At 40.5% G+C, this 17,491-nt stretch overlaps 1 protein-coding gene across 2 annotated transcripts in view; it reads right to left on the reverse strand.

Annotated features, from left to right (window-relative positions):
• Positions 1-1,088: 1,088 nt before the first annotated feature.
• Positions 1,089-17,491, reverse strand: part of gabbr2 (gamma-aminobutyric acid (GABA) B receptor, 2) — a 187,566-nt gene continuing 171,163 nt past the window's right edge. For both annotated transcript variants that reach the window (XM_039820728.1, XM_039820727.1), the window contains 6 exons: positions 15,710-15,820; positions 13,929-14,153; positions 13,514-13,696; positions 12,559-12,688; positions 7,776-7,893; positions 1,089-4,260 (listed from right to left, as the gene is read on the reverse strand). In XM_039820728.1, coding sequence (XP_039676662.1) covers positions 4,095-4,260; positions 7,776-7,893; positions 12,559-12,688; positions 13,514-13,696; positions 13,929-14,153; positions 15,710-15,820 — 933 coding nt within the window. In that variant the 3' untranslated portion in view covers positions 1,089-4,094. The remainder of the gene's footprint in view (positions 4,261-7,775; positions 7,894-12,558; positions 12,689-13,513; positions 13,697-13,928; positions 14,154-15,709; positions 15,821-17,491) is intronic.

Here is a 17,491-nt window from a genome sequence, read left to right on the forward strand (position 1 = left end):
GTTGTTTTGAACAAACACATGCAGGCGTCTCACACACACACACCTAAACCACGCCCGTAGCAGCCAGCAGCTCCTCACTGGACACTGATTGGTTCGGTCGTTGCTATTCAGACAAAAAACACATTAATTTAACCTGACAAGATGGATTTTTGTGTGACATTTGATTCCGCGATTCTCCCATGATCTTGTGATATTGTAAAACTCCAGCTGCCGTGCAAGGTAAACTAGATGCTACTAAAGAGAGACATTTTGCGAATCAGCAAAATGTCTCTCTTTAGTAGCATCTTTAGCAACTTTAAAAGCGCAGATTGGGGACTGATTTCTTCATTGATTAACTGCCTTTAAATCAACATGATGTATGTAAACATACTGGAGAACCACAGGAATGATTCTAATACATCAAAGATTATTTTCAGTCTCACTTTATTTAATGATGATGTGAAAAGTAAAGGCTGTCCATAACATTCAGACAATAAAAGAAGAATGTTATTCAAATCCCCCCATAACAACTAATGGCTCCAAAAATGTTCAGGTGTTCCAAGTGTGATACTTATTTTATACAACTTTTTCATATCTATACCTCATCTGTACATAACATAGTTACAGATACTTTAAATAAAAAAAAAGAATTCCAAGTATCCTTGTGGCGTAGTCGTGAAATCTTTCCTATGTAAAAATGAGAATGTACGTAAAGATCTTTTACACACACACACACATATATATATATATATATATATATATATATATATATATATATATATATATATATATATATAGTGTTCTCCATTCTTTTTGTAATAAGAAAACAAGTTATTGCCCCTCTTGAACATGTTGCATTTAACGTAGGTTTTTGTTTTCCGTTAATAAACTCTTAATTGAACTTAACTTCATGTGATACCACATATCATACTGACAAAACAGTAACAGTATGGACCTGTGTTTTTCCACTAAATATATACGTCATATTGTTATATTTTTGGACATGTACGTTCCGTGTTCTCCAGAAACCCTGATGACACATACAAAGATATAATTATATACGTATATGTCACTTTGATCTGCAAAATGAAAAGGTAAAAAGACCTGTGGCAAATACAAACCATCGACATGACTTTATTTATTACAGGAAATTATGAGCCCTTGACCTACCACAATTTGCATTTTAACTATTTTTTCATCCATGTTGAAAAAAAACCTGAAATGAATCTTAATATAAGAAAAAGAAATCAGGGCACATTAAAAATAAAAGCTGATGATCTGCATTTGGCATTTTAGATGGACAAAAAAAAAAAATTTTTGTAATTTGGGAAATGCCAGGAGTGGGTTATTAGGATTGATCGTTTGCTACTACTTTCACTTTATTGCCCTCAGTGAATAACTGCTAAACCAGTAGCATTCTCAATGTGATGTTGAGTTTTTCCACTGAGAATCTTGGCATCGACATGTGTGAGCTGATCAACAGGTTAAAAGAACGTCAAATCAAATTGTAGGTGAGAGGATGAAACAACAGAGTGGATTTGTCACAACAGTTGCAAAAACAGAGGTAACTGTGAAGTTTACATTTCATTTCATGCCGTCTTGAGAAAGCCAAATACCAAGTATTCCATACATGGACACCATCATCGGGGTATCAGCAAATTGTACACAATCACATATAATGTATTATATAAAATGTGCAGTTGGTTTCTCTTCTCCTGAAGGAAGAATGAACCCTCTGGCAATGTCTCTCACTCACATGATTCTCTGGTTGGCAAAGGTGCGGGAGAAGCCGTGACTCCTTGGAGGTTGTGTGCTCGGGTTTCCCTGCTCCTGTGCTCAGCAGGGGCTGGAAGGGGAGGAGCTCTCACAGGAAGTCACCCTGATATGTCCAATAGCAGGTGGATCTCTGCTAGCTTGTCTCCAACTCTTAAACTCTGTATCCATTGACTGGCCTTTCAACTAAAGACAGTGTTTATGATCAGACATCAGCTTGCAGAGGAAATCTACTCCAGCTGAAGTGGAGCTTTCACCAAGTTCTCCCAAACTGTCCCATGCATTGATGCATTCAATTTAAATAAATCTATGACACGTAGTTCAATTTACAGATGTGTGGCCAATGTTGTAGTTTGCTGGGTCAGTGCCGATTTCACCTTATTTATGTACTGTGGGTCCTGCAGGCTACAATATAAGACAACAGGCACAGCGTTCAACAAACGCCTTAAAAACTAAAAACCAAGACACCAATGGTGAAACATATGCTAAGAACAAACCTTCTCACACTCCATAAAAAGTCCCTTTTTTTTGTCCGGAGTCCCTGTTTGCTTTTCTCCTGCATGAGGACAGTTTAAAAAAAAAAGAAAAGAAAAGAAAGGACGACACTGAGTTGATGGCCGTTTTGCTCAGTGCAGCCTTCTTGGGCCGAGTTCAACAGCACTGAATTACATTTCCATAGCAACTGAGGTATGTTCACTGTTGCTAAGTGTGGAGTGATTTTTCTTGACACTCAATATGACAGAAAGCCCTGTGTCTGTGCTTTATGCTCTATCACTGTGACCAGCAGTAGTGTCATCACGTTGTGGAACTGAAAGCTACAGCTGGTTGGGGCTTATTACACCAGGCTCCCGTGTCTTCATTGTCTTTACTACCTCTCGTGGAAATTCAGGTCAACCGTTTAATCCAAACTAGCTGTGGAACTAGTAGACCTACATCCTTTCCAGCATCACTTCTTCACACTTCATGTTATTTCTTCCAAAGAAGTCATTGTGCCCTTTTGCCATTGACATGAACCCCATCGCCCATGTCTGTGCTGGTTAGCTGTGAGGGCTAGAACAGATGGACATCTTAACAGTCTGTGGAGACCACTCTGTGGGGATCGATATGACCAGGCCGTCACTAATGCCATGTCTGAAAAGCACCTAATTCCATTAGGTGCTCTCTTGTGTTTTAAGTGTACATCTGAATGTGTGCATTTCTTGGCATATAACACACATAAATAACAACTGTGGAACACTCTTGTAGTGTCTTTTAGCTCTATTTTTTATAACGTATGCAGCCTTGGAGACCTGATAAAAGGCATAGCATCAATATTCTGTATAACATGCTTTCTGAGGACATATTAATCAAGTTGTAAATTATAAAAGGCCTGTGCAAAGTCTAATGTGAAATCTCTGATAAGATCCAAAGGTGCAAATTTAGCAGTGGTAAAGCAAGTGGAAAAAAGAGCCATGTGTGTCTTTCTCCAGGTTACGGGCCCCTGGTGCCTTTTCATATTCTGTGACTCTCAAACTTTGATGTTTCTTATCTTTGCTGCCCATAAGCTAATTTATCAACAGTTACACCAACCAATTCCGCTATCTTTCATACATATTTCTAATTCTTTGTAGGGTGCCATGTCACGATTTCCTGCCTCTGTTACAAGCTCTACACTTAGAAACCCTTTAATTGTCCATTCACAGAATATACAAAGCGTACAGTACATCAAAGTCAGAAATGATGATATTTACATGTCTCCACAAGAATGGGAAAGGGGACGGGGAGTAAAGTGGAAGATTTTCTTTGTTGGGTCTTGTAAATTCCACGTTTCCGGTATCCAGTCACTGAAGCAGTGAAATACTCAAGTTAGATGACAAACTCACACATAGCCGCGAGCACATACATACAACAGATAAGGAACAGGAGCACAATCCCCTCTGAAGCAGATAAGGCTACACGTCAGGTCAGGGCTTGTCCACCGCTGCTCTGCTATTGGGGTGTCAATGTGTGTGCATGTGTTTGTATTAATGTATGTTTGTTCGACTGTGTATATGCCTACGCAAGGGAAGCAGATGAACAAGGGGACATTGCTGTGAATCATGGGAGTTTGTAAGGGGTCATCCAGTGCCCACTCTCTCTCCTCTCACCCCTTCCTGACTGAGGGCTTCTGTTCTCAAGAGAGGCCGGGGTGAAGAGGTACAAAGAGTGAAACTCGCCCTCCCCCCTCCCTCTCTTCTTCCCTGGTCCTCCTTGTTCCGAGACAAACTACGCACATACGCTGATGATATCAGTCTATTTGTTGTAGAAAAAAAAAACCATATATGTCTCCTCTGCAAAAAGCCAGGTGGGGGAGTGACTGAAACTCACAGGCCAGAGACCATTACCCGGTAGGAAGGGGGCATGTGTCTGTGCCGTGGGCTGGAACCAGGGCTGCCGTTGGGGCTGGTGCAGCTGGCATCAACCCCTCCTATGGAAGGTAAGTAGGCATGGTGCAGGATGGGCAGCTGCAAGGACAGTCGACGCTGTATGCTGCAGAAAGTTACAATGAAACAGACAGAGATAGAGAGTAAGTAAGTACATTTACTCAAGTAGTAGTACTTAAGTATAGTTTTGAGGTACTTCACATGCATATTTTAATTTCTTTGTGACTTTTTACTCCACAAATTTCTAAAAGCTGTAGTCACTAGTCACTTTGAATATTAGAATTTAACCAACTCTGCTGCCAATAATTAAAACATTAACTGTGGGTCTGTGACAGGATGGAAACTCTGGTCACCAGCATAAAAGTTGGAAGCGCTACACCCCCATTCACCACCCTGACCTCCACATCCTTACTTTCCGCCCACCTACATAGAGACACAAAACTTGCACCGAACGCTTTTAAAGGACAATTCCACCGCAAAACGAACCTAGGGGTTAATACCAGATGTGTACCCACTCTGTCGTTCTCTGGGACATGTTTTTATGCTAATCGAGTGGGTTTGTAGCTTGAAAGAAGCTAGCGCGGACCGCTGATTAGCTTACAATGCTAATATTCGGGGCACAGGGAAAGTAAAAATAAATCGCTATTTTGTACCACTAAAAAGGCTCAAAATATCACCAAACTTCAACAGTAGCATAATGAGGGTCCCTACATGTTAACTGAAGCATTGAGAACTTTGTAAGTGTACAGACAGTTTATTGAACGAAGAGCTGCGGGAGCTCCGTGAAAGGGCTACGAGAGAGAGAGAGAGCTACCGGTACTACCATACTTCGCGAAACTGGTGGTGTATAGTACCTGCGGAAATTGTGAAGCTATGGCCACCGAACAGGAGTGTCTGTGTTGCATGGAGTGGGACCTGTTGCGTCGCAACACCCAAGAGACGCAGTGTTTTGTACAGTCTGAAGATTTCCCCTCTCTGATAAACAGGGCTGTACTTACCTACTAGCTACTACTACCGGTAGCTCTCTCTCTTGTAGCCCTTTCACGGAGCTCCCGCAGCTCTTCGTTCAATAAACTGTCTGTACACTTACAAAGTTCTCAATGCTTCGGTTAACATGTAGGGACCCTCATTTTGCTACCGTTGAAGTTTGGTGATATTTTGAGCCTTTTTAGTGGTACAAAATAGCGATTTATTTTTACTTTCCCTGTGCCCCGAATACTAACGTTGTAAGCTAATCAGAACTACTCAGAGATTTCATCCGATCAACTTCAAATTTGGTCTGTGTCATCTAAAGACCTCAACGATGAAAAGTTATTAAAAGCAAAACTTTTCGTCCAACGGTGTGGGCATGGCAGCCTTTTTGAGCATTTATCGATGAACAAAGAAGTTGTAACTTGAGTGTACGTTGTCGTCTCTGCCCGGAATTTCTCACGATTGACAAAGGTCCAGGCCTGAGGACATTTACAGGCCAAAATTGTCTTTTGGTTATAGCGCCCACTGGCAACAGGAAATCCGCCTTATATGACAAACATCATCCGATTTACATGAAACTTATGTGTGGTCTACATGTGATACTGAGCCGCCCCCTATACTTTAACCGCGCCCACTTACTCAGGCCATGCCCCCTTTCATAACATTTGAACTGTTTAAGGTAGAGTCTTGTGTGAGGTGTCATTGAACCTTTTTAATTGGTGATGGTTTGACTTGCCCCCTATGCTTTAGCCACGCCCCCTTTTATAACTAATGACCTGTTTCTTGTACATTATTGTGTGAGGTATCATTGAACTCAGAGAGTTTCGTTTTCATTGGTCATGGTATGGCCCGCCCCCTATGCTATAGCCACGCCCCCTTTCATAGCTAATGAACTGCATGACGTAGAGTCTTGTGTGAGATATCGCTGAACTCAGCAGGGATTTCCCTTTTCATTGGTGAAGATTTGCGGTGTCTGTCGCAAGGAGTGGCGTCCGCCAGTAACCCCGACGCGCGCAGAGGAGCGAGGGCCTGTCCAACGCGGCTTGCAGCTTTAATTATAAATTACAATACCCTATTGTATATAAAGTAGTCAAACTCTGTGCCAATATGCCCACTGCTTATTAATACTCACACAAGGGACAATGGTTTGGTGGGATTCAATCCCAGCCCAGAAGTGGCACATGTAGTGAACCTGCCTAGTTTACAATTAAGATTTTCACAATTTTTGTTCAGCACTGTTTAAATGAAGTATTAATGTAATCGCAACAAGCTACAGTGATAAAACTAGACCGTAACATACCAAAGATGGATCACAACAGACAAGCAAAGTATAATTCAGTCCTCAGCAATCATTCTAATTGTTTTTCCTGTATTTTTTAGCACCCTCATTCCCTTCTTCACTGCTCCTTACTAAACCCCTAATCCACCGTGCCTCTCAGCTTCTGGGATCATCTGACAAAAAGAACATTTCATCCTTCCGCCTACTGTGACAGTTCGCAAAACAGTTCAACAAATGCCAGTTATGTAAAAAATTCAGAGGGGGGAATGTAATCCAAGCTCATTCAGTGATAAAAAAATGTCTTAATTAGGTGAACTTTGAAATATTAATGGTCCTCAGGCCCAGTCAGTTATCCTGACCTGTCTACTTGATGGAAACACAATCTTCCTTGCTCAGTTTTTTGGGTGGATCATATATGACACAGACACTACATTTAACAACATGCAACTGGTGTGTGACTTCTGTCAGGATTCGACATGTCACAAAGTGTTACCATTCGTCCTCCTCTACCTTTACTGTCATCATACCTCTTTTCTCACCTCTTTATATTGTCTCTTCTTTCACTTTCTCTCTCGCTGCCTCTTCATCTCTCTTCCCTCCATGTGATCAAACATTTATGCGGCATGGGAATAGCTCCGAGTGTTCCTTTACTTCTGTTCTCCTCCCTGTCTATTTTCAGAGCTGCTTCCAATACGAGCTGTAAATCACTGGTTACATAAGCCTCTGTAAGTCTCTACCTCTTTCTTTCTCTCGTCCTCCTTATCTCGGTTTCTCTTTACTATCTAAACATCCTTTTCTTTAATACAACTTCTCTCTGTAACTGTCCTCTCTTCAGTTTTTTACCCCCCTTGTCTGCTGTCTCTCCCTTCTCCATCAATGGGATGTGGGAGGGAGAGCTCTCAATGATGCATGGTGTCCCCCCCCCCGGTATTGATGAAGTCAACACCCCACAGCTTTGCTTCCTTATAAATAGTAAGTGAATGTAGATCAGTATTGGTCACATTAGTGTTGAAGACTATTTTCTTTTACAAGTTGGTACAACTTATCAATCAGCTGCATGTCTACATATGCTTACTGTACATGCACATGTCTTTGTGTTTATATGTGTTTGACTGTAAGTATATATGCTGCAGTGAGTCCAGCAGAGTGGGAGAATACACATACACTATGTGGTTATATGTTTGCTAATGTGCGTGGGAGAGAAAAGTACAGGACCGGTCCATGCTTTCACAGGGCTCTGTTGCCAAAGCAACCGCCTGCGAGCTGCTGGTGGTTGCGATACGTGTGACGTGTAGTCTGGTGAGAAAGCTGACAAGACAGAGGGGAGAGGGACATAGGGGTAGAAGTGCGGAAGAAATGAAAGAGCTCACTGTTCGGGTGAGTTGATATCCTCCAGGGGACCTCTGTTAATTCTGGAAGGATCCATGGAGCCCCACTGCGCCTGAGGCTTCTGTTCAAGGTGGTTCTTCAGTATTGACTTCTCTCCATCTGCATTGAAAACACATGTAGGCATTATAAAAAAAAATATGATAGGCTGTGTCAAATAGGCTGCTCAGGTCCTGTAATTCTCCCAAGTCGCACGTGCCCGGCACCTGAGACATGACTTGACATGATTTTTTAGGAAAATTTTTAGGAGGTGTGGAAGTCATGAGCATGGATGGTGCTTCTTGTTTTTATGCTCTTACATTGATCTTTGATGACGCCATGCAAAAAGCAATACAAATTTGCCAATATGCACCTACCAAATGAATGAATTTCCTGGTTTGAGATGGTTTATATCAATGCAGATGTGTTTTCACTGCTGCATACAGAACATTCACACCACAAAGGTAAAGTCACTCCTACCAACCATACCAAGGGGAAATTGTCTTAACAAAACAGCCCAAATGTGACACATTTGTCTTTGTCATAATAGTAATCTAACAATATGTCAACCGTGTCTACCAAGTGACTTTAAACCAGTCAGTTTCCTTATTGCATAATCCAATCACATCACATATGCATCACATAAAATGGTTGTTATTTAAAGCAAAGGTTCAAAAAGAAAGAATCCATATCAAGAGAGGAAGGTGGAGGGGACAAAGAAAAGGCTTCCCAACATGATTTGTGCATTCTCCAGATGTTGCAGGGGCAGACAATGAGGTGAAAACACATTAAGAATTGTAGTAAACAACATTATGAGTTTTTTTAAATTGCACCTGGAGAGTAATGGTGTTCTCTTTTTTCCACCTAACAGTTTTCTCTCCAGTTGTCCCAGATTTCCCAGCACTTGCTGACCTGATTCACTGATCACAGCACTCCATGCCCCGATTGGACATCTGAGCTTGCTGAACTATTTTCGAGTAGACTAGTCCTCTTTACATTTTGAAAAAAAGCCTAACCTAGTAGCTCTCAGAGCTGTGTTAAAAGCATAGACACAGATATTTATACACTTCATAATAGATTCAGAATATGTGCCATAAAGAAGGTATTAGGTTGATGAATTTTCTTTTCAAATATCAATAGACACCAGGGCCAGCCAAAGAATTTTACTCTACAATAAGACTTAGACTAGAAGGTTTGAATGTGCAAATATGTGGAACAAGAATAAATTATGTAAATCATAGTTCATCATAGTTCCACAGTTATTGAGAGTGTAGACATTAAAACAGTACAAAAAGTGTAATATTTTACTTAAATTAAATGACGATGAGAGAGAGAGAGAGAGAGAGATAGAGAGAGAGAGAGAGAGAGAGAGAGAGAGAGAGAAAAGGGGGGGGGGGTGTTACTTCTCAGTGAGTGTAATCACTGTTGACACGGCCTTCTACTCTTATAACAGCAACTCATTCACGGCCCCCAATACATTTAGACCAGCTTTCTTATGAATACTGATGACTGCAGTTAGGAGCTGGTGATGATGATGACTGTCAAGCACAAGCAGATTGAGGCTGGGAAAAGTTCATATGCTGGCGATCTTTAAAGGAGGCTTAATGACCTGTGGTTTCAATGTGTGTCAGATTGACGTTTGTGAGGAGCACCTAATGTGCTGTCTCTCTTTGAACTGTCTTTCTCCTTCTCACCTCGAAAGACCATTATCTTGAACACTTCAACAACCTGGACTCTAATATATGTCTCTGTGAATAAAAAAAAAAAGTAACAGCATGATCAGTCTATCACTAAATATTAGATTCTTGTTTTGAGAGAGTTATTGAGGCTCTACCGAGTTTTAATTCTGTCTGTAAAACATGACTTGATGACAGGAATACGGCTATATAATGAATAAGCCAGCCCATCTGATCCCTATGCCCCAAGCAGAAACTGGATTATTTAACAATATTCACTCATTAAAAGGATAATTTCTCTACCAGCATCAGCATGTTTTTGTTTTCTGCTGAGGGAAATATGAAAATTAGCAGTTGATGGCTGCCTAACCCTTTCAGAGAAGTGAAGTTTATTTAGGAACTGTTTCTGTATTTTTCTTAATTGTTCCCCAATAAAAAAATGAACTATTCCCCATGCGGTCCTTGTTGCTGCTAACTTCAACTGGTGGGAATGGTGAAAGGAAAGCATTTGTTCCTTTTCCCAACACAGGTTTGTAAATGTGACTGTATTTAGAAATCTAAATCTGAATTTATAGAATACATATATAGATTGTTGGTGACATTATTTTTCTTTTTTTCGATAAACATCTCTCTGTAAATGAATATTCATACAAAAAAAGTGTTTGGCTATATTTATCTCTGTTCTCTCTTAAAAACCTAACCAAGATGGCGCAAACAAAGCTTCAGTCTAAAATAGATTTATTTTTACAAGCCCACACAATTTGAATTTTAGTTCACTAAAGAGAGCCTGATATCAGCTGCTAGCTGCTGCCAGTACTTTAGAGAGATTACTCTCAACAAATGAAAAATGTGAGAATGTTTTTGCTCAAATTATGCAAGCTAATTATGTTCAGGTAATATGACACAAATGTTTCTTTCAATGATTCGGAAATATAATCTATAAAAAAAAAAAAAATCAAATACATCCAGTGCACTGAGCCAATGCAGGTACTTGTAACATCTTAAATTCAATAAATAAATCTCATGGCTAGCTGAGAGTATTCTGGTTTGGGTTATTTAAAGGATAAATATAAGACGATCAAAAAAATCTCACAGATGGTAGCTCATTTACTAATTATCTACTAATCAAAATAATCTTGGCACTGACTGCTAGCTCTCTGTGTTCCATAAAAAGACAACAATGAGCTGCTCCATCAACCAATTGTGTGTGCGACAACTCAGACACATTGTTATTTTAAAATCTATCCTTGTAAGAATACCTAATAAGGCTATAACAGGACGATGTGTGTCTGTTGTGTATTTGTGTGTGCACATGCAAAAGATGAGAGGCAGAGAAGAAAGAGAAACAGAAGGAAGCAGAGGAAGACAAACTAAGAAACAAAGAGGAAGAAGCATTAGGCACGTTGCTTTGTGAATGTACGGATTATTGTCATCATCATCATCGTTGCGTAACTATGAACTTTCACAGATGAGGAACTTCTCAAACAATTCCAACGCGCTCTGCTGCCAATTCACAGAACGAGCACAGCTGTTTCACTCTTTTACCTTCCCAAACTCAGACAGATCCATTAGACACCCCTGAGAGCAGCTTTGTGTTGGCGTGTGCATCAGACGTGCTGAAACTGGCTGCTGTACATCACCATCACCCTACGTCATGTTTAAAAGGTGCCTAATGCAAAGCTGTGCTGCTGGGGTGTAAAGATTCACTGATTCAAGTTGAGGACCGCGGCTTCATAATCTCTAAGATTCAGCTGCATTAATTCAAACAGCCTGTATCGGGCATATGTCGGGAGGCTCAACGACACAGGCTCTCTCCACTGGAAAAGACAGATATGACATGTATCTTTATATATTAGCATTTGATAGTTTACTACTTGTGTTTCCATATGCTTGTCTCACCCAATCATGGTTTACTTTAACTGCCTCCTCCTCACTATTAAATACTCTTTCTACTGTTTATTCAAGTACATTGTTCAACACAAAGCAAACAACATCCCACACACCAAATACTTTATGCAAAATCAAGTGTGGACCCACTTTGGGCTTAATAATAAAAGGTGGGAGAGTTGATAAGTGTGACTACATACATGAGTAAAACTTGCTAAGCAGTAGTGGAGTATGCAGGTAGTGTAGCTAAGTTCATAGACGCCACAGACTTGCTGTCACACAGAGTACTCATGTGTCCCTTCTTTACCTGCAGCTGACAAGAGCTCCACCAGTGGAAGAAAAAAAACATCATGATATTCCATCAAGCTGCTGCTCTGAAAGCAGCATTAAAATCCTTTACTAAAGCCACTGATTATGAAAAGTCACATGCACACGAAACAGAAATATATGCAAAAAAACTCATTACAGCGGTAGACTTATATTAAATTAAAACTAAAAAGTGAGACAGACTGAATTGCCTCATACTGAGCTGCTCATTCTTGGTTGAATCTTCACAAACTGCCAGCAGCAGCACTGAGCACATCCCGCTGAGCAGCTCCAGTCAGTGAGTGAGAAAGAAATGATACACCATCTTGGATTTTACATGCGCTGTACGCGCAATTATGGAACCCACTGCAGTTCTAGGCAAGACCTACCCTACGAAGCAACCCGATTGGTTGAGGTTAGGCATTGACCTCGAGTAGTTAAAGCAACACTAGATAACTTTTCCTGCTTCAGTCCCCCTACAGGTTGGAAGCAGAACTGTCCATTACATTACATTATGCAAGTTTGCCAGATCGGATAGCGGATCTGTATTTCGACTGAACTGGACAATGTAATGTAATGAACAATTCCGCTTCCAACCTGTAGGGGGACCGAAGCGGGAAAAGTTACCTAGTGTTGCTTTAAGGTTAGGATAGCCGATTGTTCAGGGGATAGGACCTGAACATATCGGGTTCCATTACCTCACACAAGCATGGCAACTGGCCAATCGTAGTGCACAAATGCTATTGAAGGGCGGGTCTTGCCTAGAACTGCCGTGGGTTCCATAATAACGCGGGCTGTACCCATAGACTGTATAAAATGTACCGACTGTAATAGAAAGCACCAACGCTTCATGACAGTAAGTTATGTTTTTTTTTTTTTAGATAGATAGTATGACGAAAGGCTAAATGGAATTTCTCACCTTTGCCGTCTGTGAAGTTGCGTATGCTGAGAATGTTGTTGGCATCCGGGTAATGGTTCTGTTTGATGTAGGGAGTTTTCTCTGGGGTGTCCTGCAGCTGCATGGTCACTTCTTCCAGCTCCTTGTCCAGCTTTTTAAACAGAAAAACAAAAGAACCCATACATTTATGGTTGTTGTTTTTTTGTTTTTTTTAAAGTGGTTTAAATAGATGATAAAGTAGAGTAAGTACATTATGAACCAAAAACTGAAATGTCTTTAATTACATAACATCACATACAATCTAGCTCAAGTAGGCTACATAGATATCAGCCAAATATTACCCAGTCTGATCTATGGATAACAAAACACATTTCGAAACACAATGAAGAAGGGAAACGACTGCTGATTGCCAAAGACATAATAACTTTTCTTGTCCTCTAAGAGTGTGAGTAGCTCCTCATTTGCCACAATCATGAACAAAAACAATGACAACAGCAGTTATACAACATGAGAGATCTGGTAAAAAGCCAAGGTGATTGCCAGGGGATATTTTTTTCAAATGTCACTCAATGTCAGTAAAAGAACATTTTTACGAAATGGATAAAAGAAAAAGGTACAGTGTAGCCTGCTCAGTGACAACACAATCTCTTGAAGAGATCAGAGTTGCTTTTAACAAGTTACCATCATTTTATTAAGAATTAATGAAATTACATATGATAAAATAGAATAAACTGCCTACAGGAGAGCTATTTTTTTTTACTTTTAAAGTTCAGTGAACTTCAAACAATTTTTTTTTTTCTTCTCTTGTAGAACTTGTGCTCTATTACTGTTTCTTCAATCACGATTAAAAGCCTCTCCTTATCCCACTATTGCATTAAAAACCCTGCCACCCACTGCACCGTCGTCCTGTCTTGTAAAATAATGGTGAAGATGCACGGCAAAAAAAGCAGTACAACATGAATTCATCGGCTCAGACCTCTGTTATCCTCATGCGGAGACGGTGGTTATCAGTTTGAAGCCCATCCAATCGCGAAGTGTTAGCCTGATTGACACTGGTGACTGAGGTGGAGGTCTTGGAGTCTTCCTTCTTCTGGTTCTGGGTGAACTTTAACCTCCGGTTCTGGGTGGCTGCGTCTGGGTTGGTTCTCATGGTGATGAACTGGGAGAGGGGTTTATGGGTTTATATTAATCACAGCTGCACTCTAGGATACAATTACATGGGCAAAAAAAGCTACACATAACTGTTTACACTGCGTTTTTAGGATATGGGACATAGTGAAGTGTGGGGTGTGAATGTGGTAATAATTAAGCACTCTAGTTTTTGGCAATGCAGAGTAATCCACCTGTGCCCGTGCATACACACTCCTCGTTTACAACAGAAAAAAACTGACCTTGGGAACAAAGACCAGACAGAGTGTGATGGTGCTGCAAAAGATGATCACCAGTGCCACAATGCAGAACTGGACATTGGGCTGGTCTCTTGTCAGAAAAGACACTGCAGCACCGATGATGCACATGATGCCCACATTGTAAACACTCATCCCAATGTATTTGCTGTCATTGAGAGCAGGGATGCTCACGTTCCTGGTCTCCCAAGCCAAGAAACAGCCAAACAACTGTCAGGGAAAAGTAAAAATATGTTTTTTTAATAAAAGTTGTTAATAAAAGGTTACACAGACATTTCAGAACAACTTTTTTTGGTTATAAAAAGTCTGAACTGGTTTCTCTAGGGCAATGCATACACAGTAAGTTAATAGTATTGGTCATCCTCATTATTTGAAACTATGCTGTCGTCGTAAGAGGTAGAAAGAATGCTATGTTTTCTTTCATTTTGCTTTGCTAGTCTAAACATCAGTTTTTTCTTCAGAATAAAGCAGGACTTGTTCAATCATCAAAAATGGAGTGCAGGTTGTAAATAAACTAAATCTTATTTGAATTAGCTACAAGAAACACTTTAATGCTTTCATGCTTGTAAAACGTTTACATAGAGTGAAGTTAGAGTTTGTTCGGTGGAACATTAAATTTGCAGCAGCAGCAGCCTGTTGAATAATTCACTGTGTGGTGTGTAAAGTGGTCTCCCTGCTTATCCTAAAGTCTAAATGAGTTAGTGGAATGACAAGCAGCTGATTTACAGGAGCAATCATCAATGATTAGTAGATCTCAGGTGTGTGAGCGTGTGTTCGCAAATGTCAAGTGATGGTGATATGCACGTGTGTATTCGTATGTGAGCTTGTGTGTGTGTATGTGTGTTTGTAGGGACAACTCAAGCCTTACAGTAATGCTTCTCTTTGCTTTGCTGTCTCTCTCTATGACACATACAGATGTGGACTCCTGTCAATCACTTGATACAAACTTTTCCTACCACTCCACTTTTTTGTTGCCGTCTTGTTATTTATATCAAAGCCCCTTCCACTTGTTACCCTACAATTTTCTCGGTCCTTCCATCTCTTTGTCTTCAACATTTTCAGTAGAGTTTTTTACTCAGAATCCTCTGCATTCTCTCAATCTTCTTAAGATGATTTACTGCTCTGTCTCACCTTTCATAAATGTAGTGAGGTTTGCATAATTTACAGTTGCTCCTGCTTTATGGAGGTTTAAAAAAAAATACTGTGTGGTGGGGACATGAAACATTTTAATGCATGTTACAGTTTGTTTAGAGCCCTGTGTATCAGATAACTGCTCAGGTATAGCCCATAATGATCCTTGACTAAACTGATATCACCACAACTTAAAGGAATAATTTGACATTTTGGGAAATACGCTTACTCATTCACTTTCTTGCCAAGAGTTAGATGAGAGGATCCGTTTTACAGGAAGAGGAAAGAGAGGGATTTTGATATGAAAATACTCCAAAATTATTTTATTTTTTTACACATATTTAGCATGTAACGGGAGATAAATGAAAAATGTACACAGGACACGTGATTACAACTTGGAAATGTAGGTTTCATTTCACTGTGTCTTTAAAAGTAGATACTTAAGTTTCAATACTGGCACACATTACAGAAATAGCATTATAGAAATGGCAGCAAGCCTCTATGCACATTTATAAGGCTGTTAACAGACAGCAGATACCCTTTTACAGTACATTCATAGTGTAGGTGTGCATTTATGTGTGTGTCCGGATTGTGGGTACATAATGAAATGTTGTGTTGTAACCCTCTCCTCTCACCATTAGCAGTCCCTTGTAGGCATAAACGATGCCCAGCCAAATGGTCATGTGGGTGTTCTCACAGTGCTCCAAGAAGGGACGGATGGCTATGTCTCTGCCTTGGGGGTCCGCCTGTTGACAACACAAACACATAGACAGGGAGATCATTTAATACAACCCTCCAAAAAGTACATTGTGTTTCGGGAAAACAAATTAGACAGCACAAATTATTTGAAGCAAGTGACAAGTGGACAGTAAGTAAAACAGGCAGCATTTCCTTGAGGTGCAATACAACCAACAGAGTAGACCAGTAAAAGGAAGAAATACTCAGTATGTAAAGGTTTCCACATTGGTTTGCTCTTTGCACGTGTTCTAATATCACATTCAGGGACAAAGGTACACTGACTGTGCGCTGCTGGTCAGAATGAAGGGTGTCAGTGATCAAACATCCAGGTGTGTAATCAAACTGTGTCCCATCCTGGCCACTGGGCTTCTCCAAAGTCGGCTAAAGTTTAATTAATCCGTGCTTAGGACACTAATAGGCATGACTAATGAAGCTTATTCATTAATGTGATTTACACCTTCTTCTTTCATTCTTGTTTCTCACTCAGTCTTTGTCATGCTATCTCTCCATCCTGCCCCCTCGTCTCTCTATTCCTTTACCTTTCCTGTAATTTCCACTTGTCTTGCACATCAGATGGTGACACATGTGACTTACGGGCGAAATTAGCACCTGAGGTGGATATTAATACGCCTAAACACGTCACCTCTCCTCTCTCTCACTCTCTCTGTTAGGCAGAGCTTTAAAAAGCCTTTAATAAGAGCATTAGTTTGCCCTGCATGGATTCATCTGAGGCCACACCAATACATCAACTCTGAGACACCTGGGGCAAGGCTGGGCATAATGCCATGCTGTGCGTGCGTGCGTGCGTGCGTGCGTGCGTGCGTGCGTGTCTCTTCAGGCTTATTTACAGTAAGACATGTCTAATGGCTCAGCAGATGGTGCTTGTGTGTTCAGGCATCTACAGTACAGTGTTTGATTTGCAGAAATTCTGTACATAAGCAAAGTCCTTTAAGGCAGAAAGCAAGATGAAGAGAGATGAAGAAAGGTAGTATACTGAAATGCTTTGTTTCGGTCCTCACACATACCACACTGAGTGTGCACTTTGTTTAATGTGTCTCATTCGAATGCCCTCATCATTAATAAATACACACCTACACACTCCTCTAGGGGCTGCAAAATCCACTTCCACTAGACATTTTATCCCCCATATTCTCCATTCTGCTCCCATTAATGGAAATTGCAGCTATTCATGTTTTCCTCTATGACCTTGATGGATTTAAATTAGTGGTTCTCTATAGAATGATCACTTAAAATGGGAATTGGTGCTTAAAAAGCTGCACTGATTCACCCAACAGAGATGAACATAAATGGGCCCATACCGTATCATTTCTGGATTTCCTTGAAGTGTTATATTATACTACAGTTTTCGAGCTTTAAATCCCATGCCTCTGCCTTGGAAATACACATTTCACACTTTGTGCCTCATTCTGCTTGCACTTGCTGTCTTTCATTTCAAACATTCAATCTCGCAAAGGATTACGTATGCAGTTGCACATCACACGCCGTTTGCTAAAAAGACCACGTAGCATGCGGAACCTCCTACAACACAGATGTAGAGTCAACTTCTCCACCATCTGCTGAAGATCTTCACAACCTCTGTCTCAAAACAGAAACATTAAAGAGCGAGGACTGCTTCAATGGCAGTGATTTCACACACTTTGACAAAGCACTCTTGTAAC

The sequence above is a fragment of the Perca fluviatilis genome, chromosome 13 (assembly GCF_010015445.1).
Source record: "Perca fluviatilis chromosome 13, GENO_Pfluv_1.0, whole genome shotgun sequence".
Lineage (NCBI taxonomy): Eukaryota > Metazoa > Chordata > Actinopteri > Perciformes > Percidae > Perca > Perca fluviatilis.